At 36.0% G+C, this 26,607-nt stretch overlaps 1 protein-coding gene across 1 annotated transcript in view; it reads left to right on the top strand.

Moving 5' to 3' along the window:
* The window catches only part of MAP3K1 (mitogen-activated protein kinase kinase kinase 1), a 63,722-nt gene that overhangs the window by 24,173 nt on the left and 12,942 nt on the right, over positions 1–26,607 (top strand). The window contains exons 2-13 of the mRNA XM_063295646.1: positions 11,824–11,980; positions 12,915–13,121; positions 13,591–13,791; positions 14,236–14,352; positions 15,298–15,446; positions 18,179–18,300; positions 18,879–18,960; positions 19,375–19,546; positions 20,614–20,904; positions 22,355–22,476; positions 24,585–24,676; positions 26,353–26,542. Coding sequence (XP_063151716.1) covers positions 11,824–11,980; positions 12,915–13,121; positions 13,591–13,791; positions 14,236–14,352; positions 15,298–15,446; positions 18,179–18,300; positions 18,879–18,960; positions 19,375–19,546; positions 20,614–20,904; positions 22,355–22,476; positions 24,585–24,676; positions 26,353–26,542 — 1,902 coding nt within the window. The remainder of the gene's footprint in view (positions 1–11,823; positions 11,981–12,914; positions 13,122–13,590; positions 13,792–14,235; positions 14,353–15,297; positions 15,447–18,178; positions 18,301–18,878; positions 18,961–19,374; positions 19,547–20,613; positions 20,905–22,354; positions 22,477–24,584; positions 24,677–26,352; positions 26,543–26,607) is intronic.

Below are 26,607 nucleotides of genomic sequence, written 5' to 3'. Positions count from 1 at the left end.
AGAGCATTTTTGAACCTTTTTGCTTTGAGTAAACCACAAGCCATGAACCTTGCCTTGGGGAATTCAGAATTGCTACTGTAAAAATAGTGAAAACAATAATTTTGCCCTCTTTTGGGAAGAGGAAAGAAAACCTCATGACTTGCAGTTCACTTCAAGCAAAGGTACTTAAAACTGCTTCACTTTGACTGGCAGTGAAAATGAAGTGAGGCCAATGCAGGTAATGTGCTGTGCTGCATTTTATGCGAAGGTTTTCTGGAAGAGAGATTTTGTGTGCATTTGACCTTGTGTGTGTATATGCTCACCTGCAAATATGGTTGTAATGGCTGTAAATATTTATATTATATTGTAGTTTAGCATTTTACAGTAAATATGTTGTAAAATACAATTAATGGTTTGCTGTTTTTCTTAGATATTGCTGCTTGTTTATTCATATATGGACTGTTCCAACTGTATAATCATTGTTACCTAACTGGGAATATTTGTAATAGGTATTTTTTTCATGGAAATTGATATTACCACATTATCTGCTGGGAATCTATCCATCCACCCATATCTTTTGATAGATATGTTGATCACTTCATGCAAAAGCATGAGGTTTATTACTACTTATATTAAGGATAAGCATGATGTATTTTTAAATAAAGTTAGAGTCGGAAGTGACTAAATGAATAAACAACAAGCAGTTTTAAAACTTTCAGTTTTATGGTTGTTGTAATGTCACCTGACCTTGTTGAAAACTGGAGACCATGGACACTGACCTTTGCTTATGGCTGTTTTAACCTGGTGCACTAACAAATGTTAGCTAACAAATGTTAGCTATCACTTAAAATATCGGTAAAAGTATATTTTTAGTTTTTGTACTGCTGAGTTTTTCTTAGAAATGAGCTAGATCATGGCACAAGTTTTAAAAAATCCTATTTTTCAAAGACTTTTAAAAATACATTTAATGTTATATATGTCTGTTATATATATCAGTATTCTTTATCTGATGGTCATACCACCTGGGGATGATAGTTTGAATCTCAGTATATTTAGGAGGTACTCTATTGGAGACAACATAGTATCACATAAGAATGGCAATTCCTTCATTTCTTTCCATGGCTGGGAAGTTTTTTGGAATAGTATTTCATAAGACACAACTGGAACCAATATTTGCCCCTCCTTTCAGATACAAGCAGGAGTTTAGATGTTGAAAAATGTTCCTAACCTTTTAGAGTTGGCATATTATGGTTGTTACAGGAACATAATACTCTATTTACTGAAGGCTGCCTTTCAAGGTGATATTTATATCTTAGGCAGAGCTTGGATCAGGGTATGGCTTAAATCTGGCAGGAATTAGCTTGGGAAAGAATGACATTGCTTCTTCAGATTTCACTTACCATTTGTTTTAGCTGCTGCTTCATTAGATTTTTGTTTGTTTATGTTTCAGTATCTTTAGCCAAAATCAGACACTATGGCTTAGTTTATCTCAAGCAGTAACTCCATGGAAAATTAAACTTAACTCAATTTTTATTTGAAGTTTCATGTTTTGTAACCTGTTATAATCTATGCAGAGAATCTGTAGCAGTTAAATTAGGGAAATAAGCATGGTCTTCGAGCAATTGTTGATAAATATGATAGTTAATAAGTAAAAAGCCACTGGCAGAAATTTATAGTCCATTGTTAGATTAAATAGATTCTATGCAAATCAGTTTAGATTGACATAAATTTAGCTCACAATTAACCCCAGCATACCTGTAAACACCTCTCTAATTCTGGAAAGCATGATGACCTTAAAACAGTTCCAAACAAGACCATATCAAGTCAAATAGGACTGACTGAACCTTGAAACTAAGCCAAATTCAAAGTAGGCAACTAGATGCATCTAGGAAGCTCACAGGAGAAATGATGACAATTTGAAGCCAATCAACTTGAAGTTAAGTGTGTGAAGTATGTAATATATAACAATAAAGATTATCTTCTAGTCCCCTTTTAAACCATCTTAACCAAGACCATCACCACATCTGATGTCAGCAAATTCTATAATTTGTGGGCTACAGGAAGACTTTCAGTGATATATCTAGAAAGGGTGAGAATGAAGATTTTTGCCTTTATTTTAGTATGGGAGGTGTTTAAGGTTGGGAATGGTCATGTTTTGCTTTGCAGAGGCCTTTAACACTAATCTCTATCCTTATTTTGGTATTTTTGCACCCAGAATCTTACCACTGAGTTTCAGCTGCAGGACCTCTTGGCTGTAACTGAGGTGAGAGTGAGGGGATGCATGCAAGTTACTTATCCCACCTTATCTTCCAGCTGCTGAGTTTTCTAAAAAGCTTGGGGCTTTGTGATAGTCCAAGTATATTTAGTGGAAGATCACATCTATATGCTTATTGACATACCCCCAAAACCTGCAATGTTAGGGAGACAAGTTTTATTCTTACAGAAGCCATTTTAGTTCTTTTTAAAGCAAAACCTGTTTTCCTATAGTGTGGTATTTCTTTTCAATCCTTTCTACCACTTTGCCTAGAACAAATATTAAGCTAGCTGAGCTGTAATTTCTTGTATTCCTCCTTGAATTCTTTTTAAAAGTTAGATTTTTTTGGTCTTTGAGGACAAATGTTGATTTTAGAAACATTTTTTATTAGAAAATCAGCACAATCCTGCTTAAGTTTTTAAAGAATTCTTGGATTATTATATCTATTCCTGCTGATTTACTTATTTTAAATTGGTTAGTAAGGCCTGTAATTTCCATCTTGTATCACCTCTCTGTCTCAGTTCTTCCAGATCTTCTCCTGAAAAGGCCAACATTAGCCAGTAGTGAAAGTGCAATCTTCCATGCTCCATGCTTCCAAGCATGATGGTATACAGTTATTTTTTTAAAAAAAAGACAAGGTCTGTCAAGTATACATTCTATACTTTGCATTTTGTGAGGTTTAAATCGGGGGGTAAGAGAGGCCAGGAGTCACTAACACTGAGAACCATCATGTATTGGCCTAAATGTCTTCTTTAAAAGCCTAACACTTGTAAAAAAAACAAAACAAAACCTCCCATCTCTCAAGATATTGAAAATCTTGTTTGAGATCTCATAAGATTTTCACAATAATTATTCTTGCAGTGATTTAGTGTATATCTTCTTGTAGTTCCCTGAGTAGGCAGTAAACATTCATCTTAAAATGTTGTGTCTTTTCCCAAAGATATAAACTTTCACTCAGAAGTAAGTTCACGTAGAAAAGTGTTCATACATGAGCTATATATCTGGTACTGAAAACAGATTCTCAAGCTGAGCGTATCCTAAGCAACACCTTGTAACTGAATTCTGTGATTCTGTTTGTATTTTCTTGAATATCTCTCCTGAACTGCATCTCTCCTTTTTGTGAATATTGGATTTCTTATGAAAAACAGAAAAGATAGTGAATGTATGCACTATAATTATCTATAGTGACTAATAGGCAGCTCTCATCATGAAAGTGGCATGCTTTATGAGTCTTCAAAATGTTTTTTTCCCTTTTGAACAATGAGCAAAAGACACAGCTGTGCGATAAATGCTGTGTGTCGTGGAATTTCTAAGCAGTTTATTAATTAGGAAGATATGCTTATTCCTCTAAAAATGCATCAGGTTGCTTTTAGCTTATTGGTTTAACTTAGCTAACTTAAATATTAGTCAGTCATAAAGACTACAAATATATATATGAATGAAATGGGCTATATTTGTGTTTAGAGAAACATTACAGATAAATTTAGTTTCTAATATGTTCTAGAGAACATGTAATGATAGAAATAGTGTTCTTGGATAAGGCAGACTGTTCAGATTGTACTCAGCCATGAAACTCACTGGATCCAGTTTCCATGGTGGTACATTGTCCTTACTCAGAAAAAAAGAGGTTACAAGTGTGAATAATGTTATACTAAACATAGATAGATAATAGTAACTGGCTTGTTTGACTGTTCAGTGTTGTACCAACATTTTAAGCATTCCATTTATTCTCACCCTTGATTTACTTCTATTATCTCACTGCATTCAGTACCAACCTTCAACTCCATGTTCATTCAGAACGTTATATAATAACTCTATTTGGTCTATCATATGCTTTCTCCAATTAACAGATGTACACAGTCATCTTTCTCATAGTTATGCATTTTGCAGTGACTTGCTGAGAGAAAAATGATCTTCACACCCCTGTTTGGCATAAAGCCACAATGCACTTCCCCAGTGTTGTTTATTGCCATTTCTTGCATAATTTCATGCAGAATTCTGCCCAACACCTTCCCTAGACACTGACCAAACTAATCCCCCTGTAATTTTTGCATCCACCTCTGCTACTTTTCTCTTAGGATAAGAGAACATTCCAATTACCAGGCACAGATGCAGTGTCCACACAGGCTAAGCAAGTCATACAGCCACTCTGTAAGCAAACCATGTCTGTTTTTTTAACATTTCTTCGGTTATGCTGTCTATGCTTGCAGCCTTATATTTCAGGGTTCTTACAGGATTTATGACTTCTTTTTTCAACATTTGTTTCTTCAACACTAGCATTTATAGCATTTTCCCATTTTCCTTTTATCCAGTTTTTCTATTTTCCATTTTTATGATAATGAGTTTTGAGTTACATTATAGTAATACTATTGTTTGTGCACTTTTCCTTCTGTTAAGTAGTTTGCTGTAGTAAATCATTCTAGTAAACTGTTACATAATTGTTGTGTTAATGCTCCAGTTTATATAGTAGCAGTAGCTTAAATAAGTACTGATAATTTTTTTTTTTTGGTTAAAGTAAAAATCAACTGGTGGGAGAATTCCAAGTCTCTCCTGTTAAACTTAATGGGAGTTGTGCAGTCTAGGTTGGTTGCATCTATTGCAAAATTATATCTCAAACTCCCAACCCCTTGTAGGCAGTCCAGAAGAATATCATATTCAATGGTATAAAACACCACTGAGTGATCTAATAGGACTGGGAAAGTCACACTCCCTCTGTCTGGTAGAAGTCATCCACAAGAGTGACATATGCAGTTTCCATCACACAGGTGACAGAGTCTGAGGTCTAACTGAAAGGGATCAAGATAATTTGCTTCTGTTGTAGTCCTAGAAAGGTATAGTTGGAGACCCGGTAGAAGTTGTCCAGCATTGTGGGATTGAGAGATCCTTTCAGATGGGGTGCACTTTCATCTCCTTCAAGGCAGAATATACAATTCCCTCCAGAGGCGTTAATCAGTTCCTGAATTCAACTTCTCAATGCACCTCTACCTATCCAAAGGAGCCTGGTAGAAGAAGAATGCAGCCTACATGTAGCACAATTTGGATTGCCAGGAACCCTCTCCACAAGATTGAAAGAATCCCAGATAACCTGGATTCAAAATGGCACCTGGAAAAAATACTGCTGTGTCAAATGTTAATATTTAAGTGTATGAGCCAACTATGATATCTTGAAGGTGATACTTCTCTGCAGCCTGGATTGCACACTTGCAGTTAAACTGCATGTAAGTTAGTGGTTTCAGAAAACATCCTGAATACAAATGAGTGCTGGGGAAAGGGGTGGCAATTTTTGTTAAAACAGAGTGCCAACAAAGTGAAGCTTTAAATGGGAACTGAAACCAGCTTCAGTTTCATCTCTGAAGCACTATTAACTAGGCTGTTTACACTACTCTCGGTGCAAAATGCAACACAAGAATAAAATAAATATAGAGGCAGCCCTCGTATAGCAACTGCCTCATTAAGTGACTGTATGCAGTTATGACAGTGATGAAAAAGTAACTTTACAACAATCCTTGCATTTACGACCTTTGCAGGTCTGTACAGCAAAGGAAAACTGAAGTAAGATCATAAGCACAGTTGTGGTTCCACTTAGTGGCTGCTTTGCTTAACAACTGAGTTGCTGGTCCCAACTGTCACTAAACAAGGACTGAGTGTATATTAATAATTGCAAGTTGGTTGCAACTTCAGCTTTAGCCCAGCTTCCTGCCTAGTATAAGAGTCTAATACTGCTGCAATGTTAGTAACACTGATCTTGGCCAGAATTCAGTGTGTACTATACTTTATGGCTGTCATTAGTCTATCTTGCAGCTGCAGTCTGTTCCAGTTTTCAGTAATGAAAATTAATTTCATTTGCTTTGTAACTTATTTTCGCAGGGTTATTTTTCAGATGTTTCACACAAAATAAAGTTTTGTTGCTGTCTTTTGCAGGTTAGGGTAGATATTGTAATGTCTCCTCTTGTCTATTTTGAAATCTTAGGTTTCTCCATTTATTTCTATGAGAACTTCTGATTTTTGTTTCTGCGGATGTTTAAAAATAGTTTCTAATGGTGAACCAGGAAATGACATACATAGACAATGAGAGTTCATCTTTTCCTTAACATTAATAGTGCTTCCTCCCTCCTTTCTAGAAACTTTGCTACTTTTCCCATCTGGTTTTCTGAGATTTCTCCCCATATTCATAAAATACTGTGTAGCCACCCAGCATACTCAGTCCTCATTGTTCTGTTTAGGGGATTCACAAAGAGTTATTCCTGCAAATCTTAGTACTGCATCTGAGCTGTATTGCCATCTTGGCAATATAAATACAGGAACTTCTCCTGATGATAGGAAATAAAATGCAAGATATTTGTAGCATTGGCAGATTGAGGTTTTTGATCTATTGCAGGCAGAGCTGCATTCAATATTATGAAAATAGACTTTCCATGCAGCCAATCATATTCCTAGACTTACGCTCCAGGAAAATTTACAAATTTCTAAGCAGATTGAACTGCAGCAGGGAGACAGTCTTTTCTGATGGCAGACTGAGACTGTTGGATGCAATGTCTAATCTTTTTTCCTGCAGACATGCAATTAAGAGAGGGAAGAAACCTGCATCTTTCTAGAAGTTTAAGTATAAAATTTAGTATATTATTCTTCGGACAATGATTTCCTGATACTGTTTTATAGAGAAAAGATGTGGACTATGGGGACCTTGACAGTTTTACTAAATTTTCACCCGGGGTCATTGCCATTGGATTAATAGATCGACAATATTGAAAAAATACAGTGACAGCATATTTATCAGTCCAAATGAATATGGAATTTGTTATCTTTCCTATCCTTTGATCATGCCCCTTTAAATGTAGGGGCCTTGTCTCAAAGTTGGTTTTTGAGTCAAACTTAGATATTTAACTAAATTATAAAAATTATAAAAATAAAAAATGGTTTCAGTTGCACCCAAGTATGTTATTTAAAAATTACTGCAAATACATAGATCCATTTGCTTGCTTCAGAGATGATTAAGGGAAAGCATTATCCCTGTATCATTCTACCAATACTTATAAGGAGAGATGCACAAAATGTTCTGTGTATGGATTGTTCCATGCATGAACAGACAATTCTGGGTGGTCTATCCTTAGACTGAGACACCTGTTCCACCTGCATGTGGACCCAGAATACATGTGTTTGGTCCACACAGAGATGTTCCAGTCTGGGGAGAGGAGAAAAGGGAAGGTCATCAGAGGTGGCACCACAAGAGTGGTGACTGGAAGGGAAGCGAAGGAAAGATAGGTGTGGGAAGATCAGAGGAGGGTTGGGCAGGCTGGTTGGACATGGTGGGGGTGATGGATAAACATTTAAGGAGACGCAAGGGAAAGGAAGACAAAGGAAGGTCAGGGGAGGGGCAGATGGTCAGTTGGATATGCTGCACTTGAATTCAAGGGGAGCTTAAGTGACAGTGACACACAGCTAATGGGAGGTAATGGAAAGGAACTAGGATGAAGATTGGGGGAGGTGGACCAGCTTTGCCTACTCACCCCATTAGTCCCTTTTGAATTTGGCTCAGCTGAAATCTAGAACAACCAGGATGCGGGCTTATGTTTGGCTGAATTACGACCCTCTGAAACAGTCTATCTGAACTTCTAAGCCAAAGTGTGTGAGTTCCATACATGGAATAGTACATTTTTTTGCTTTGTGCACAGTTTGCTGTAGATCGAATACTGCAATAGCACTGTACTGAATGCTTTTTAGACTGCCATCCTACCATACATTTTACTATATTTGAAGATACTCAGTGGCCCAGATCCACAAAACTGCCCAGTCTGAGGAACAGGGATTGAGCAAGCCTGCTGGAGTTTTTTTTCCCCTGTCCCCGTTACCACTTGACTCCTGTGCCCTTGTACAAGCTACTCTAGCAGCTTACCTTGGTTCAAAAGTAGTTTGCATTCAGCATATGGTATTGCAGTCAGAAAAATGCTTGTCTCAGGCACTTTGGGGAATGGTTTGTTTAAATGCTGCATTTCCCTAGTGCAAGTCGTTCCCAAAATGGTTCCTTCTAGATGTGTTTATAACTCCCATCCTCAACCAGGATTGATTGTGTTTAATAATCTACTACTACTACTTATCATTAATTGTAATAATTATATGGCATTTTTATGCACTGTTTGTGGTAGTGATTTCCACACATATTCTTACATAGAAAGTTCCCACAGGTATCATAATAGGGTTCCATTTTTACCACTGAATGTTATATTAGATGCAATGCCTCCATGATACATGCATTATTTGGAAATACAATGATAGAGGTTAACTGAACTATTCCTGTGGGAAATGCAACTTGAAGTTCCAGGCATGTGTGAAAAATCTCTAACATAACATTGCTATTATAATAACATTGTAAAGATGGTTTATAATCCCGAATGTTTTTTCATGGCTGTACAGTTCAGACTAACATTTCTGTAACAGAACATTAAAAATCTACAAGGCTTGACTTGTTTAATGGTTAAAGTTGTTTGTTGAACTGCCTGTCTGTGAATGATAAGCATTATCTGATAAGGGAAAACTGACAATATTCCAATAGATTGCATTATATTCTTAAAATCTGATTCCTCTAATGCATAGTACAAAAAGAATAAAACCACCTTGTTGCAAAGGCATGGGGGGGATGAGAAAACAAGTACAGAGATTGTAATGACTATTATTCAACTTGCCATCAAATTCGATTCATATGTGGTTATAGTAGAAATCCCTTTAAGGGAGCGTAGCATACAGAACAGTGAAAAAATTGTGAATGAAAGTTCCTGCGTTTTCCCCAAGTTAAACAACCCAATGAGTTCAAACCCCCTCCCTTTCTCAGGCATGCAGCCCCCCTCTTCGTGTCAGTCAGTTCAGTTCCATGTAGATGTCTTCAATGGCATGGCAGCTTGACCTTGGATACCAGAGATAGTCCAAACTAGATGCTTTCACACTCCTGGCATGTTCCCCCTCCCAATTCTACTGACCCGCAAGTCCCAATACGTGTTAACTACATTCATGCATGCGAATCCAATCAGATGTTCTGGGAAGGTTTGATCAAGGAGCATGACAGAGGTGCATGCTCTTCCCCTTTTATATGTGCATTGCGATGTCATGCACACGTCAAAATGGGGTGCAGCTTACATCACAATGCTTGTTTCCTCATTTTGATGAAATGATCAGAATCTGGATGCCTCTGCTCATTACCTGAAAATTTTATATTTTGAAGTGTTAAAACTTCGTTTCTCCAAATAAAGAGACACAATTTACATCTATAGCTCTCCGTATTTAATTTAAGAATATGTGTTAATGTGTTTATAAGTGATTAAATTTAAATTTAAACTTTGGAATAGATCTGACATACATGGAATTTTGTGATCATGAATGAAATTATGCATAGTCAGGTAAAATGGAAAACGAGGTCCCAAGAGAGATGTCTGTAAGGAACCAGGTGGTTGTACAGCCATCTGTTGCAATCAGCCACTGAAAAGCTATCAATTAGGTGAATAAATTATTCAGTCAGCAGGTTGCTATAATCTGAAGGTTACCAGGACATGAATAACTATGGCTGTTGCCTTATGTGATCTGTGTATTGGGACCTAAAACAGTAAATCTGATGTTTTGGAGGGGAGTACAATTTCTTCCTGATCAAGTTGATATCAGGTATGTAGGCAAATGAATCAGATTCTACCAATATCTGTCTTGCCTGGGCTGAATTTCAAAGTATTGGATTTTAATTTACCACTGATTCCAAATATTTAATAGATGTATGGATGGGCATGCTTGTATTTGGTGAGACAGAGTAATATAGCTGGAATAAACTTAAAGGTAAAGGTAAAGGTTTCCCTTGACGTAAAGTCCAGTCGTGTCCGACTCTAGGGGGCGGTGCTCATCTCCGTTTCTAAGCCTTAGAGCCGGCGTTGTCCATAGGACACTTCCGGGTCATGTGGCCAGCATGACGACACGGAATGCCATTACCTTCCCGCCGAAGCGGTACCTATTGATCTCACATCTGCATGTTTTCGAACTGCTAGGTGAGCAGGAGCTGGGACTAGCAACGGGAGCTCACCCTGCCGCGTGGTTTCGAACCGCCAACCTTCCGATCGGCAGCTCAGCGGTTTAACCCGCAGCGCCACCGCGTCCTGTTGTTTTTTGTCTGATGAATTTATTTTGGGGCTAAAATGTAAATACTTAGGCAACATCATGGAGGGCTACATGGAGCATATGAACATTTTTTTCAGTGGCCCCTGTGGTAATCTGCTACCTGTAGGCCTGACTAAAAACTTGTTGTTTTGTAGTTCATGCTTCACAGGGTGTAAAGATATCAATAGATAGACAGATCAGAGTCATTTTATTGTAAGCAAGAACAAACTGGTTTTACTTTCACATGAGAGGAAGTTAATTGGTTTTTGCTTGAAAGAGTACATGTAAAAATGGTCAGCCTTTACAATTGTAGTTTAAAGCCTGTCCAAACATTTGGGGAGTGTGTATAATTGGTACAGAGGGAGAAATGTGATTTAATTTTTTAGCTAGTTAGTGTTCTTTATGAAAGTATAATACTTCTTTACAATAGCGACAAACCACAGGGAAAATGACAACAACCAAAGTACAAAACTGTGAACCCAAGCTAGTATCACATTTCAGAATGCTTAAATAAAGCAATTATAAGTTGATGCTGAAACAATAATACAGGCATGCCAGTTAAACTTTAAAAAGGATATTCCAAACAAAGCAGGCATTCTTTCCTCCCAATATCTGAGGTTTGACGACATGGAGAGATCTGCATACCTGGATTAAAACAATGTGCCAGAGACTGATTTTGGAGTGTCCAGTATATGTTCTCTAAGTCTTTGGTGTGCAACTTGCTTTCTCAGCCCTTAATTGTAGACCTAGGAGCCCCTAACATTATAAATGTTAATGTGATAGTAAGGGGAAATTATTACATACAGGGTAAATATTAATAGAATTAGATTAAAGTAAGTAGTAAATTAAATTAAATCTGTTTTATTCTTTTCCTGGTGGCGCAAGCTTCTTCATTCTAGCCTCTCCTTGGATTTTGGGGTTTTGACGTTCAAAGGTTGAATTCAAACCTTGGCCTCCCAGATGAGTTGCATTGAACTACATTGTTCAGTGGATGGGCATTTGGATACATATCAGTAATATGAATGAGGATATGCATTCCCATCCAACCCTAATACACCTTTCTTTAGGATTTTGATTTTTAAAATCTGTTACAAAATCTATTTTGGAAACATAAAATACGTACCACATCAGTAATTCTACTTCTTTACTCGATGAAATGGGCATGTCTTTATCTCAATGCAGCATGTTAAAGGCTGTTCAAAATGTTTATAAGTTGTGATAGGGCATAATTAATGGATCTATTTAAAATGTATTTTTAAAGCCAAAGAGTGTTTTCATTTTGTTTAATTAATAACTCTAAGAGGAAGGATTGCAAATTGTCTACATCAAAGTGTTACATGTGTTGTACTGGCAATCACTGTTTTAGGGTTTTTTGAGGGAATAAATTATAATGTGGTTCAAAGCTGAAGCATTTTGGTACGTTTATTGACAGTCACATTTATAGTTTTTGCTTCTCATTTTAGCTGTAGTCGTGACATGGAGAATAAAGAAACTCTCAGGGGATTGCAGAAGATGGATGATCGCCCAGAGGAGCGTATGATCAGGGAAAAACTCAAGGCAATGTGTATGCCCGCCTGGAAGCATGAATGGCTGGAAAGGAGGAGTCGGAGAGGCCCTGTGGTAAGTAACTCCTGGGGGAAATCACTGAAAGTATACTTTTAAAAAACAGAATTGCTGAAAGCACTGAATTTGGTTTCTTATCTTACATTACCTTACAGTTGGTGCTGTATTTGGGAATGTTGCAGTGTAATTCCTCTTGCTTCATTTCTTCATGTTGCTGCTTTGGAGCTTTAAATTTCACTGGACAGACAGCCGTGCATTACCGAAGTCAAACCCAATTGAAATTTCTGTTGCTTAAAATAATACAACACTGCCCTCTATGGGCAATGTTTTACCTTCTGCTTCATTGGTTGCAGGGGTGGGGGGAAGGCTGTTTTTATAATCATAACTAGAAGGAAAAATGTAATAAAGCAATGTGATTTTTAAAATTCAGCCTATAAAGTGCCCGTGATAACTGATCACCGTACAGTGAAAGAGGCAAGGTTTTCCAAAACATAAAACTCAAGACAGTTAAGGACATTGGCAGAGTTGGATCGGGAAGATAAAGACCAGTTTTTGAAAAACATTGGGGTGTATGGCATTGTATTTGGTCATAAATACAGTTAAATTATAGTGGCATTTGTCCAAAAGCTTTTGCCATCCAAACTATTTTTGTATTTGCTTGCCAAACACTGAGGAGCTCAGTGCTGTTTTCTAGGAATTTAATAAATAATAATAATAATAATTTATTAAACTTGACTAAAAGAACCATAATAATTATGAGGTGCTACAGGCTCTCTGAGAAAAACTGGGCCCATTGTCGGTAACATCATCATCGCCATTATTAGATTTTCATCATGTAGGTGATGCTCATTTTACTTAAAAGAGATGCTCATTGGCCTTAAGAAAACCTGTATGGTGGAAATCCCCTTCCTCCATTTATCTACAAATTAGTGGGAATATTTGATTTATTTTGGGGAAAAGGAGACATTTTTTTCATATCTTTCTTTTCAAGGTGGTAAAGCCAATACCAATAAAAGGAGAGGGCTGTGAAACAAACAAATCAGCAACAGAACCTCCTCCTGATGGACAAACTAATGCTACTTCACCTACTCAGAAAGGAAGACGGAGCCCTTCTCCTAGTGGAGCCTTCTCATCCTCTTCCAGGACTGTTAAATCTGAGTCACCTGGCGTTAGAAGGAAAAGGGTGTCTCCTGTACCTGTAAGTAACTATGGGATAGCCTAGGCTTATGATACCTAATTTATATCTCCTTCCACATGATTTGGCCCATCTTGAGTTAGCAGGCCTTTGGCTTGATGGACATTAAATGGCTGTCTTCATTATGTTTTCTATATAATAAGATCATTGTAACTTACTATCTTTTGCCTGTTTTTGCTGATGTGTCTATTTTAATTTCTGGTTGATTGTAAGCTGCTTTGGATTATTTTACTCTAAATAGTATAGGTATATATGAGGAATAAATATTACTACTGGCATTGTTTCTGAGAGAAAAGCATAGAAGTAGTAATTTTTATAGTATTTAGTGGAAGAAGTGTTAGCATTTCTTATTATATGATTATGGGGTGCACCTACTAGTTCAGAAAGATATAGCTGAATTTCATTGATAGGATGAGGAATGGGGAAGTGAAAAGTAAAGACAAAATTACTGAAAGCAAAATTTAATTTTAAGTTTCAGAGTGGACGTATAACACCACCACGAAGAGCACCGTCTCCAGATGGCTTCTCACCATATAGTCCTGAGGAAACAAGTCGGCGTGTCAACAAAGTCATGAGAGCTAGATTGTATCTCTTGCAGCAGATAGGACCTAATTCTTTCTTGATAGGGGGAGACAGTCCAGATAATAAATATAGAGTGTTCATTGGTCCTCAGGTAAGAATTGAAACAATGCTGACTATTTAATCACTAATTATTAAATAAACACATTTGAGAAGATTTAATTAAGATTACCTCTTAATCACCAGTCTTAAAAGAACAAGAAAATGCTGAAACATTTCTTGCTTTCCAGAAGTTGGTTGGCATATTTTATTTAATTCTCATTTGCATAAATCAGAAGATAGGCATTGACAAAGTATCAGTGAAAAATAAACAGCTATATAAATGTCATGTTGATTATGTCAGCAACAACATCAGTTAGCCAACAGCAGTTTGGAAAAAATGAAGCCATTGTTAATTAAAGATTTCTTGTTTTGAAGAAAGCAGAAGCACAATCCTTATAAGTCTGAAAGACGTGATTTGGGGAGAGGGTTGTAAAAACAATACAACATAGCCATAATAACCACAAATAATAATAACCAAATATTTTTCTATTTACAGACATGTAGCTGTGGGCGTGGAACATTTTGCATTCATCTGCTGTTTGTTATGCTTCGAGTGTTTCAACTTGAATCCTCAGATCCAATGCTGTGGCGAAAAACCTTGAAGAACTTTGAGGTAGTGCCATCCAATCTCCTTTGTCGCAAATAGACAGTTGTAGCTGCTGAAATTTACCCACACAGAATTTTTAGAGTTACAAAAATACAGAAATATGACCATCTCATTTCTAAAATCAGTTAATAACAATTGCTATTGCAATATCAAATAAATGCGTGGAATTCATTGAATAAATTCTCCATTATTATGTCTCCTTTTTAATAAGTGGAATTTAACAGGGCTAGCTAGAAAGGCCATGTTCTTCACTGTAAGCACTACTTTCCCCCTAAATTATATAGACGTTTATTTTTACTATAGGCTCTTTTTTCCCTTAACTGTATAGAAGTTTATATGATTAAATGTGGAAAACCTAAGCAAATGTTACCTTAGTTATCCTTAATCCTGGTTGATCATTGTTGTAATATATCTATTAATCATGAGAAAGGTCAGGGCAGAGGTTGATGTCATGTAGCTCTTAAACAATGGTAAAAGATTGGCCCTATTACTCATTTATTGCATATAATTTATTGATATAATTTATTTAACTTCTGTGTTACTATTTCTCTTGTTCTTCAGGGTAGTAGCATCGTTAGCTTATGTCATAGTGATAATTATGAACATTGAACATGCATCCAATATAGAATTAGGCAAAATGTAGCATCAGCGTTCGCATTCCCATAAGTGAAAGAGAATATGTACAGTGTGTGTGTGTGTGTGTATGTGTGTGTGTATATATATGTCTATTTACAAAACATGTCTGTTGACAGAGTGCATCCATCCCATAGTGCTTATGGTATTTATAGCGTGCTGATACTTTATTTACATATAGGTGAATATTTATTTTGTTATAATTTGATAACAATTTTACCTTACAGTCTGGCTGCAATTATATCTTTATTTAAGAGACATCAACTTTGAGCAGTTCATATCCTAACAGTGCCTATTAATATTTTCTTCCAATGTTAGGTTGAGAGTTTGTTCCAGAAATACCACAGTAGGCGTAGTTCAAGGATCAAAGCCCCATCTCGTAACACCATCCAGAAGTTTGTCTCACGCATGTCAAACTCTCATACATTGTCATCTTCTAGCACATCTACATCTAGTTCAGAAAATAGGTTAGTAGTTATTCTTAAGAATTCAGTAATACCGTTCTAAATATTATCCATTTTATAAATAATATTTGCTTTTATTTGTCATACTAAATCTATTTTAAATTATTCCCATATGGACAGTTATTTTAAAGCAACATTTTTTATTTTGTTTTATTGTTTAATAGAATGAGACCTAAGTATGAAGTTTGGGCTATTTTATTTATTTTTGTTTGTCTCTATGTTTTGGGCAATATTTCTGTTTGCCTCATTTCCTTGTGGCTCGGTAGGTGTCTTTCTACATTTCTAAGTAGAGGTCTGCTGCTCTTGTCACAGGCATATTTTCTTAAAGAGCTAGTATATATGAGGAGCTGTTTGTGTGCATGACTAGAGACTCTTAAAACGTAATAGGGTCTTTAAGGACATCTAAGCTTTTAAAAATAAACTAACTATTCCAGGAATAAAAAAATTAGAATTAAGTAACTACTGGAAATAGATTATTTATAGCTAAATCTGAAACTCAAATGAATTTGCCTGCTGCTCCAATACTTTTAATTTTTAGTCAACATACTATTTTTTAGTATTATTGTGATTGTTTTTCATCTGGGCTGTCTCGTTTTCTTCATGTTTTTAACTGTTTTAACTGCATATTGAATTTTGTAAGCCACCTGGCGTCTACTGGAATGGCCGTAACAAGAGAAGGAAGGAAGGAAGGAAGGAAGGAAGGAAGGAAGGAAGGAAGGAAGGAAGGAAGGAAGGAAGGAAGGAAGGAAGGAAGGAAGGAAGGAAGGAAGGAAGGAAGGAAGGAAGGAAGGAAGGAAGGAAGGAAGGAAGGGCTCAAGATGTTTTCATAAGGGAAGTTTACAATATAAAGCTGTAGGATATCATTGATATGAATGTTATGTTTGAAAATAACTTTTGGGTCCTAGGCAGACACAGTGGCTCCAAAGGATATAGAACTTGGCTGTCTCTGAATTTTCTCTACTTGTGAATGTAGAAGTGATTCTCTAAAAGTGCTCTTGAAAGGAATGGAATTTATTTAAGTTTTTAGTATGTGAAATTCTCATGCTCAGATAGGAAAAATGAGCATTGATTTCTCAGTTTGGTGGTTCAGTTGAAATATTTACATGCTGGTTATGGCTCTAATTTATTTTCTCACTATCAGAATACATAGCCCTTTACAGTATACAGTAAACAAAGGTAGAGCTGTGCCCCAGGACACTTCAATATGTTACCGGTCAGTAACTTCTTGGACCATATACATTTTTTCTTTGGTTCATGTGGACAGAGGACAGCCATGGAATCCTAGGAAAAGACACAGTTACTTTAAAGAGTTGCTGACCGGTCCTGTGTGAAAGACCCTGCATGTTCTGAAGCACCTTTTCCCTTTACATCCCAAACTTGCAATTTAATACTATGCAAAAGATTTCCACTGTCTTCTTTTCCCTGTGATCCCCAAAATCTGTTCTGGAGAGACCGTTATTCCTCTAGAATAAATATTGAAAGTGTATAGCAATAGAGGAAATATGTACTCTCCCTTTTCCACAGACAGAAGCTGGTCCATCAGTAAGAAGAAATTATTTTTTATTATTATTAAATACATTTATTTGGCCACCCAGCTCACACGCAATGACTCTGGGTGGCTTACAGAGTAAAAAAATCAATAAAACAAGTTCATTGGAAATGATACCTGCATGAACAAACTTGTGTGAATAAAGTAGTTGCAGTGGCAGTTTGATAGAAGATGAATGGTAATGGCTGGAAAGGAATTCTGGAGCATAATATTTCTTACATGATTGTGACCCCTGAAAGAATCTGCCCATAGTAGAAACATTTAATATGCAAACAATTTTCAGAATGCGAAGAATTTACTGCATGCACTTACAAAATTCCTATTTTACAACCTCATCTGTTTGTAGTAACCAACTTTTAAAATCCATTATCTCCCTATCTTATTAGGTTTCTACTTTTAGACTTGGGAGATTATTCCTTCCTAAATAATCTTAATACTTACATAATAGGCAGTTCTTAAGATCTTTTAAATGCACTTGTTTGTAATTAATTTTTTATTTTATTGTAAACTGCCCAGACAGTTTTGGCTATTGGGCAGTTTAAAATTTTAAGTACATAAAATAAATTTGACACTTACCTGTAAATTTTGAAGAAGTCTTTACTATAGTATACAATTATACTATACTAAAATAATATAGTATTTATATTCATTCTAGAATTATACTATACTAAAATTATATAGTATTTATATTTATTCAGGAGGAGTGGCTCCTAGAGTAAGTTAATGTGGAAAGTCCGTGAGATGAACTAAGATATGTCCCTGTGCATTATAACTTATATATATCTGAAACAGTAATATATGATAAAAACAATATATACACAAAAACATAATGGACTACACCTAATGTCATGCAAGAAAGATGCCAGTTGTGCAGCAAGAATTTCCCTGAATCTCTAAATCTGCTTCATAGATCCTACAATCCTGGAAAAAATATGAGAATTTACAGTAGGTGGGGTGGATGAGAAGACCTCGTCCATAGCAAGGTCTGTGCTACATGCACAGTTATCCAGAGTAACTACAAAGCCGCACCAAAGATTGGTATTTGTCCATTTACAGAATGATAAAATGTTTCTCATTAAATACTGTGGGAGTTGGCAGTTTTTGGCCAGGAAGAAAAATAAATAAATGTGAACTGCTAAAAGGGATTAGTTTTAAAATATTTATCTATATGTATATATTTTTGTAGTATCAAGGATGAAGAGGAGCAGATGTGCCCCATTTGTTTGCTAGGCATGTTGGATGAGGAGAGCTTGACTGTCTGTGAAGAAGGTTGCAGAAATAAACTTCACCATCACTGCATGTCAATATGTACGTCACTGATATTATATGTGCACTTGAATCATAAGAATGGATTTAAAGAATAATAGCAAAGAAGGTCCTTGCCAGCAGTGGAGAAACAAAAGTAATTGCAGTCATAAGTGATATTGTAGTTGCTGAATGTTAATGGAATTATTTTCATACAAGCTAGTATCTTAGAGAAGGAATCCAATATTTACATATTTATGGAACATATTTATGGAAATGTAAGAAAGTATGCTTTGAAGTTTTAAATACAAGGGAGAATAGAGGTATATAAAAATATAATGGTATGTGGGTAATTATAAAGCCTATATAGTAACTATAGAATTGTTAAACATACTTTCTCGTGTTGAATTTTTTAAAAAAGTGCCGGTACTGTTAATAAATGCACATTTATTGCATGTGCATTTACTGCATATTATTCATCAGACATGTGAATAAGTATCTAATGAGCTTTCCCTGTGTCTGCTTTGTTATACAGTATAAGATCTGTACACATTTCCAAATACTACTGTTCTAAAATGTTCTTACACTACTAACTCCAGAATCCATCTGTTTTTCTTTGGGGTACCTTGATACAATTTTAGGGGCAGAGGAATGTAGAAGAAACAAGGAGCCTCTTATATGCCCTCTTTGTAGATCTAAGTGGAGGACACATGATTTCTATAGGTGAGGATTTGTTTTATTTGAATTTGTTGTGTTGTCCATTTATGAGCATAGTTAAACATCTAAGCCTTATCAATCTGTTTCCAGTTCAGGTTGGTTTCATGTGTGTTTATAAGCCCATTCCATCCCAATTCCACATCAGCCTGTATGTTTTTACAAGATACAATAACATATTGCTTTACCTGAATATACTTTTTCCAAAAGATGCATGTTTTTCATATTTTTGAGCTGAAAACTGGAATAATAAAAATCAAAGAAATGGTAAACCTTGAAGATAACCACACTCTCACTTGCATATTATTTTGGGAAATGTGAATTGTGACAAGTTGATTAAAATGCATATCAAGTTAAATCCTTGATTTTCTTTAAAGTCTGAAAATATTTACTGATTATCTTTTTGGTATCTTATTTGTCTAGTCATGAGTTGCCAAGCCCTGTTGATTCTCCTTCGATTGTTCGTGTGGTCCAGCAACCAACTCAGCAACCTGTAACTGGTTCACCAAGGAGGAATCAAGATAGTAACCTTACTCATTACGGGGTTCAGCAAATCCCTTCTACATATAAGGACTTAGCTGAGCCATGGATTCAGGTGTGCTAAATTTCTAAAACTACTTAAACTAATTTGTTTTTTTTTTTCTGTTACAACTTATATTTTATCTCAGACTGCACAGATATGTACTGGTGCTGACTACATTCTCTTTGTTTTGTGAATACCTGAGTACACTGTAGTCTTTTTCCCCCCAAGTTTGCTTTTCCAGGTTGTTACAAAAAGTATGCAGCAAACATCCATGGAAGATGTCAAGACAGTTAAAGTCTTGTTATAACTCTCTTGTTAAAACCATCCAGAGGCCCTGTCTGGATGTCTTTCCTCCAGAAGTGACATTAATGGCTATTGAGGCAGTGCCTTCTATCTTAAAGCACCAAAACTTCATAACATTTTAACTAGTCATATATCACCTTATATTGTTTGCTTTTAGTTGCCAATTTTTAAACTTCTTTGGCCTAAATTTATTTGATTTCTTATTTGTTTGGCTCTTGCCTTCTGGTTTTATTTTTCTGCTTTATTATTAATCATGCCTAACAATTCCTGAAACCATGTCGAACTATTGTTAAGTACCTTGGAGACCTGTAGCTACTCTAATTTGGCTGATGTGCCACTGTGACCACACCTTGTGTGTGCTACTATGAAATATTTCAAATTGTTTGATAGCGCTGAAGTCTTTGTCCAATTCTGGCAGCCTAGAGTCCAAATACAGTTTTGAATGGTAGAAAACTGCAGTAGATGCATTAATTGTGCCCACCTTTGGAGAATGAAAATGAAAATATTTGCATTCTAACTTCAGTCTCAGTCTAGGAGTTCAGAACATTTTTAATAAACTACATTTCTTAGTGCATTTCGTTTCAGCCAGTCACTGCTTACTCCTTTCACCAAGTAATATCTAGTGCAATGTTAATCTGATCCTGTTATATCTCCATGGTATGCAATATATATTGAAAATAAGAATCCTTAAAAATATGCAATACGTTCCTTTATAATCTTTGCCACAAGAATTCAAATTCTTTATTTCGTGTGTGTGTGTGTGTGTGTGTGTGTGTGTGTATGTGTATTTAAATGTTTAATTGCAATCGTTCTGTTTGCAATGTTGATTTTTTTAGGTATTTGGAATGGAATTAGTTGGTTGCCTGTTTTCTCGAAACTGGAATATACGTGAGATGGCCCTTCGACGTCTCTCCCATGACGTTAGTGGTGCTCTATTATTGGCTAATGGTGAAAGCACTGGAAATTCCGGGAGCAGCAGTGGAAACACCACAAATTCTGGAACTCTGGGAGCAGCTAGTGGGTCATCCCAGACAAATTTCTCAGGAGATGTTGTTGTGGAATCCTGCTGCAGTGCACTTTCGATGGTTTGTGCTGACCCTGTCTACAAAGTGTATGTTGCTGCTTTAGTAAGTAGCTTATTCCTTTGTAATACTTCCTTTCTAAATCATATTCAGAATTTAGAAATAGGACAGCACTATTTGAGATATGAATACTTTACTTGAGACAGAGTCCCTTCAAACAGGTTGTTAAAAACAGGTTATAGTAACTCTAGAAATGTGCTTTTTTCCAATCTCACTTCTGAAATGGATATATTTCCAGGCAAATCAAGTCCTTCTGGAATATTTAATTTGATGCTCAGAGTGAGTCTCTCAGATAACAGGGTAGTCTAAGCTCTGTCTTCTGGTGCAAGTGAGGAATAGGCCTACAGATGGTGCAACGGAATTCCAGGGTTTGTCACATCAGATTCTGTATTCTGTTCTTTTGTTTTCTAGTTTAAATAATTTTACAGCAAGATAGCTCTAGAAATCCAGGGTAAATGTATACCCGTTATTTTGCTGTGACGATAAACCATTTTGAATGTGAAAATAATTGTACGCGTATCTCCACTTTTATGGGCAGAAGGAAACATAGTAATGCAGCAGGATATCAGTTGTATCAATAGCTGGTAAAAAAAGGTTCCTTATAAAGCACTATAGAAAATAACCATCATTATTCGTTACTTTGCCAATTTCTTCAGCAGCTTGTATAGAATATTTTTCCCCCGTCCCCCTGGAATGGAAAGACTGCTGGTCTGATCCTCAGAAATTTGTTTCTCATTTTCTTCTAATAACAGGTCAACCTTTATGGCAGGATTCAGACAGCTGCTCAAAGTCATTGAATAGTTTGACTAATTCCTATAACTATTTTTATGTGCTATATTTGTAGACTGACTTGAGATATCCTGTGATACTTTTGCCATGTTTATTGTTTTGCTTTTTTCTGTGAAACACTAAATAATAAGAATTGCTACTATAAAGTAGTCATCAAAGATTCACAGTGTGGGCAGTGGCACCAAGTTTTCTATTTCCAGTTTCTTAGTACAATATTTGAAGCACTCTTGCTTTGTAGTATTGCTGAAACCAGTTCCTCAAATAAGTTGATCAGCTGATTTTCAATTTTAAGCTGCATGTATATATGGAAGATAAATGTCACTACTTCATTTTACTTTGAGTGTTACTCAGTTCTTGGATGTTATCCTTAGTTTACCCAGCTGGGAGCTGAAAGTCTGAAAGCTGATAATTGATTTTGTCCTTTCGTACTGGACCCCAGTAACTTTGCCTTAAACTATTAGCTTCAGTTTAGCAGATAATCTCATTTTTATTTGGAATCTCAGAAAAAGGGAACTTTTAAAATGACAAAGAGGTATATCATTTTACAATTGACAAATTGGTAGGCAAAGGCAATTTTCTGAATAAAATTCTGTATAATCTTTTGTGCAGATTTGTGTATTTTGTATTAATCTTTTGGTTGCAGGAATGTATACAGTGTTTTAAGAAGTAGCGTTTGTATTTTTAATTTATCTACCCTTCTTTTTAGAAAACATTAAGAGCCATGCTGGTATATACTCCCTGCCATAGTCTAACAGAGAGGACAAAACTGCAACAACTTTTAAAACCAGTTGTGGAAACCATATTGGTGAAATGTGCAGATGCCAACAGGTATAGTTTTTAATCTATTTAAATATTTTAGATACCTGTCTTCAAAACTGTATGTACTTGTTTCATAATATAGGGACAAATTCAAGTGGAAATTTGCATGCAGTTTTTTTGAGAATGAATATATATGTGCTGAAAATGTGAAAGCTGTTACAGAAGAAAATAGTCAATGTAGCAGCACTTTTTTTAAAATAAAAAGAAGTAACATGTTAGCATGATATTGTTACACTGTGTGCAGAATTATTAGGCAAGTGAGTATTTTGACCATATCATCATTTTTATGCATATTTTCCTCCTCCAAGCTGTATAAACCTGAATCCTTATTGGATATAAGCATATCAGGTGATGTGTATTTGTGTAATGAGGGAGGGTGTGGCCTAAGGAGATCAACACCCTATATCAAGGTGTGCATAATTATTAGGCAGCTTCTTTTCCTCAGGCAAAATGGGCCAAAAAAGAGATTTAACTGACTCTGAAAAGTCAAAAATTGTAAAAAGTCTTTCAGAGGGATGCAGCACTCTTGAAATTGCTAAGATATTGGGGCGTGACCACAGAACCATCAAACGTTTTGTTACAAATAGTCAACAGGGTCGCAAGAAACGCGTTGAGAAAAAAAGACGCAAATTAACTGCCAAAGATTTGAGAAGAATCAAACGTGAAGCTACCAGGAACCCATTATCCTCCAGTGTTGTCATATTCCAGAACTGCAACTTACCTGGAGTGCCCAGAAGTACAAGGTGTTCAGTGCTCAGAGACATGGCCACGGTAAGGAAGGCTGAAACTCGACCACCACTGAACAAGACACATAAGTTGAAACGGCAAGACTGGGCCAAGAAATATCTGGAAACAGATTTTTCAAAGGTCTTATGAACTGATGAGATGAGAGTGACTCTTGACGGACCAGGTGGATGGGCCCGTGGCTGGATCAGTAATGGGCACAGAGCTCCACTTCAATCAGACGCCAGCAAGGTGGAGGTGGGGTACTGGTATGGGCTGGTATTATTAAAGATGAGCTAGCTGGACCTTTTCGGGTTGAAGATGGACTCAAAATCAACTCCCAAACCTACTGCCAGTTTTTAGAAGACACTTTCTTCAAGCAGTGGTACAGGAAAAAGTCTGCATCTTTCAAGAAGACCATGATATTTATGCAGGACAATGCTCCATCGCATGCATCGAAGTACTCCACTGCGTGGCTAGCCAGTAAAGGCCTCAAAGATGAAAGAATAATGACATGGCCCCCTTCCTTACCTGACCTAAACCCTATTGAGAACTTGTGGGCCCTTCTCAAACGGGAGATTTACGGTGAAGGAAAACAGTACATCTCTCTGAACAGTGTCTGGGAGGCTGTGGTTGCTGCTGCACAAAAAGTTGATCGTCAACAGATCAAGAAACTGACAGACTCCATGAATGGAAGGCTTATGACTGTTACTGCAAAGAAAGGTGGCTATATTAGTCACTGATTTTTTGTTTGAAATGTCAGAAATGTTTATTTGTAAATTTTGAGTTGTTTGTTTATTATTCTCACTTTAACAGATGAAAATAAACGAGTGAGATGGGGGAATTTTCATTCTTCATTTAGTTGCATAATAATTCTGCACACTAATAGTTACCCAATAATTGTGCACACATAGATATGGTCTTAAGAAAGCCAAAACCTCACTTTTACTTTCTTAAATATTCAGGTTTGAGGTTTATTAACATTTTGGATTGACCGAGAGCACTGTAGTTGTTCAATAATGAAATTCATCCTCAAAAATACAACTTGCTTAATAATTGTGCACACAGTGCACATAGTATGGACTGATAGGTTGCATTTAATTTTTCTGTAGGAAATACTAGTAATAAATACTTATAAACCAATATTAAAAAGTAGTGGAAATGCTCAAATCTCAGTCACAGTGATTTAAACAATGCTAGGATTGTGTTTCTCCTATGAATAGTTAGTTGTACACATTATCAAATACTTTCTAGAAGTTGTACAGTAGATGTACTTTGTTAAGAGAACAGTGACAAATATTTATAATGTATTCAGTCAGCTCTAAATAATTAAATATTCATTCTTTTATCTTAACGAAATTTAGCTAGTAGAAACCTCTTTTTACTTTTTATAGCCGCACAAGCCAACTGTCTGTTTCAACATTGATGGAGATGTGCAAAGGTCAAGCAGGAGAGTTGGCAATTGGTCGAGAAATACTTAAGTCTGGTAAAACTTCATTTTCTTTTTATCTAAGCAGCATTAACAAATTTGGGGAAGCAGTTAAAGGTACTAGAAATGGGGAGACTGTGAATTCTAGTCCCGCCTTAGGCATGAAGCCAGCTGGGTGACTGTGGTTAGTCTCTCTCTCTCTCTCAGCTCTACAAAGAAGGGAAGAACAAACCACTTCAGAAAACGTTGCCAAGAAAACTTCATTTGGTTTGAATTTTCAGTTTAAAATAAAAGTGTGTGCACATACAAATCTGCCAAATTTTCAAATATATTTGAAGGCACAATTACGTCACATAAAATCAATTTGGCACTTTGATTTGGTGTTGTGATGTTTCTGCAGCTCTATTCTTTCCTCCTAATCAAATTTAAATTTGGCTTTTGAGAGTAACAGGAAAATGGGGTGATTGTGAACAAATATGTTTATAGATACTTAGGCTTCGATTGGAATTTGAAAAGCTGGCAGTAAGAAGGGCTGGATATAATTTTTATATCAATAAAAGAATAAACAACCCGTTATTTTAAGTTTTCAAAAAGCTAATTGTAAAATCTCAATGTAACAGAGGTTTGTATTTGACTGACTCAGATATTTGTATGTTAAATGTATCCTTAATGTATATTAAGGACATGACATAAAACATAGGGTACATTGTTGTCATAAAAGAGAAATTTGGCGTAGGAATAGATAGAAATGAAAGTGAAAAGTTAGAGTAAAAGTAAAGTTGCTTTTAAAGGAGGAAAGGAGAAAAATCTATAAGAAGCTTTCTGTACATAGGAAATATGCATAATAGGGGACTTAGGAAATAACATATTGAAAATTGCAAACAAAACAAACTGGTTTGGGATGGAAGGTATAATAGGCTATAAATATTATGCAGGAGAAAACTATAAAATGAGAGCCATCCTTAGCCACAGAAGCACTCACTCTGACCCCACTTACTTCACCAAATTGTTGCTGTATAGCAGGGAAGAGGGACAGCTATATACAAAAAAGGGGTAAAAATCTAACAGATAAGTGATTTACTGATTTTGAATGCAATGAGAAAGAATAATTGGTGGAGAGAATAAAATCTTGTTGGAATGGATACTGTTCAAAGAATAATAAAATATTAGATGGGCAGAAGAGTTCAGAATAAGAGTAAGAAAATGAAAGAAAAATAAGTGTAAAACAAGTAATGTAATTCAGTAGTGTAATAATTGGTGAACTTGATATCCTTGTGTACATAACACTGTGGGAATTTGAAAGTATGGTAATGCTAAAACTCTGAATGTATCCAAATTAACTGAATTCAACGCTGATTGCACAGGTATTTAATGTTTTCGTCTCTTTAATATGTGATGGATCCTAGCATTAATCCTTGTAATGGCATTTGTACCTTTGAAATGTTTATGTGATGAATAAGCTTATAGTGCAAGTTTCAATCAGAGGGAATGGCAATATGGGTAAATTCAAATACATCCAATATCATTCATGTCGAGAATGAGAATTCTGCTCATTGCGTTTTTTAAAACTAATGTATCTTCAGAAACTCAGAAATAGTTCTCAACAATGGGAATTAAAATTGGCACTATTAGGTAAAACAACTTCAGGTGTAGGAAACTGGCTTATAAGAGAAGCCATCTGCCAGTTCACATAATACAATCTTATTAATTCTTTGTTTAATCTTTTCCTGTAGGGTCCATTGGCATTGAGGGTATTGATTTTGTCTTAAATTGCATCCTTGGAACACAACCTGAATCAAACAACTGGCAAGCATTACTTGGACGTCTTTGTCTTATAGATAGGTTGCTGTTAGAGTTTCCTGGTGAATTTTATCCCCACATTGTTAGTGGGGACATCTTACAAGCTGATGCTATCATTGACAGGTACTACTTTAGAAAACCTTGCTTTTTGAAAAGTTGATGTTTAGTATCAAAATGCTGGTTGGTTC

This window comes from Candoia aspera, chromosome 2 (assembly GCF_035149785.1).
Source record: "Candoia aspera isolate rCanAsp1 chromosome 2, rCanAsp1.hap2, whole genome shotgun sequence".
NCBI lineage: Eukaryota > Metazoa > Chordata > Lepidosauria > Squamata > Boidae > Candoia > Candoia aspera.
The sequence above is the reverse complement of the archived record's forward strand: the minus strand, read 5'-3'. Positions and strand labels throughout refer to the sequence as shown.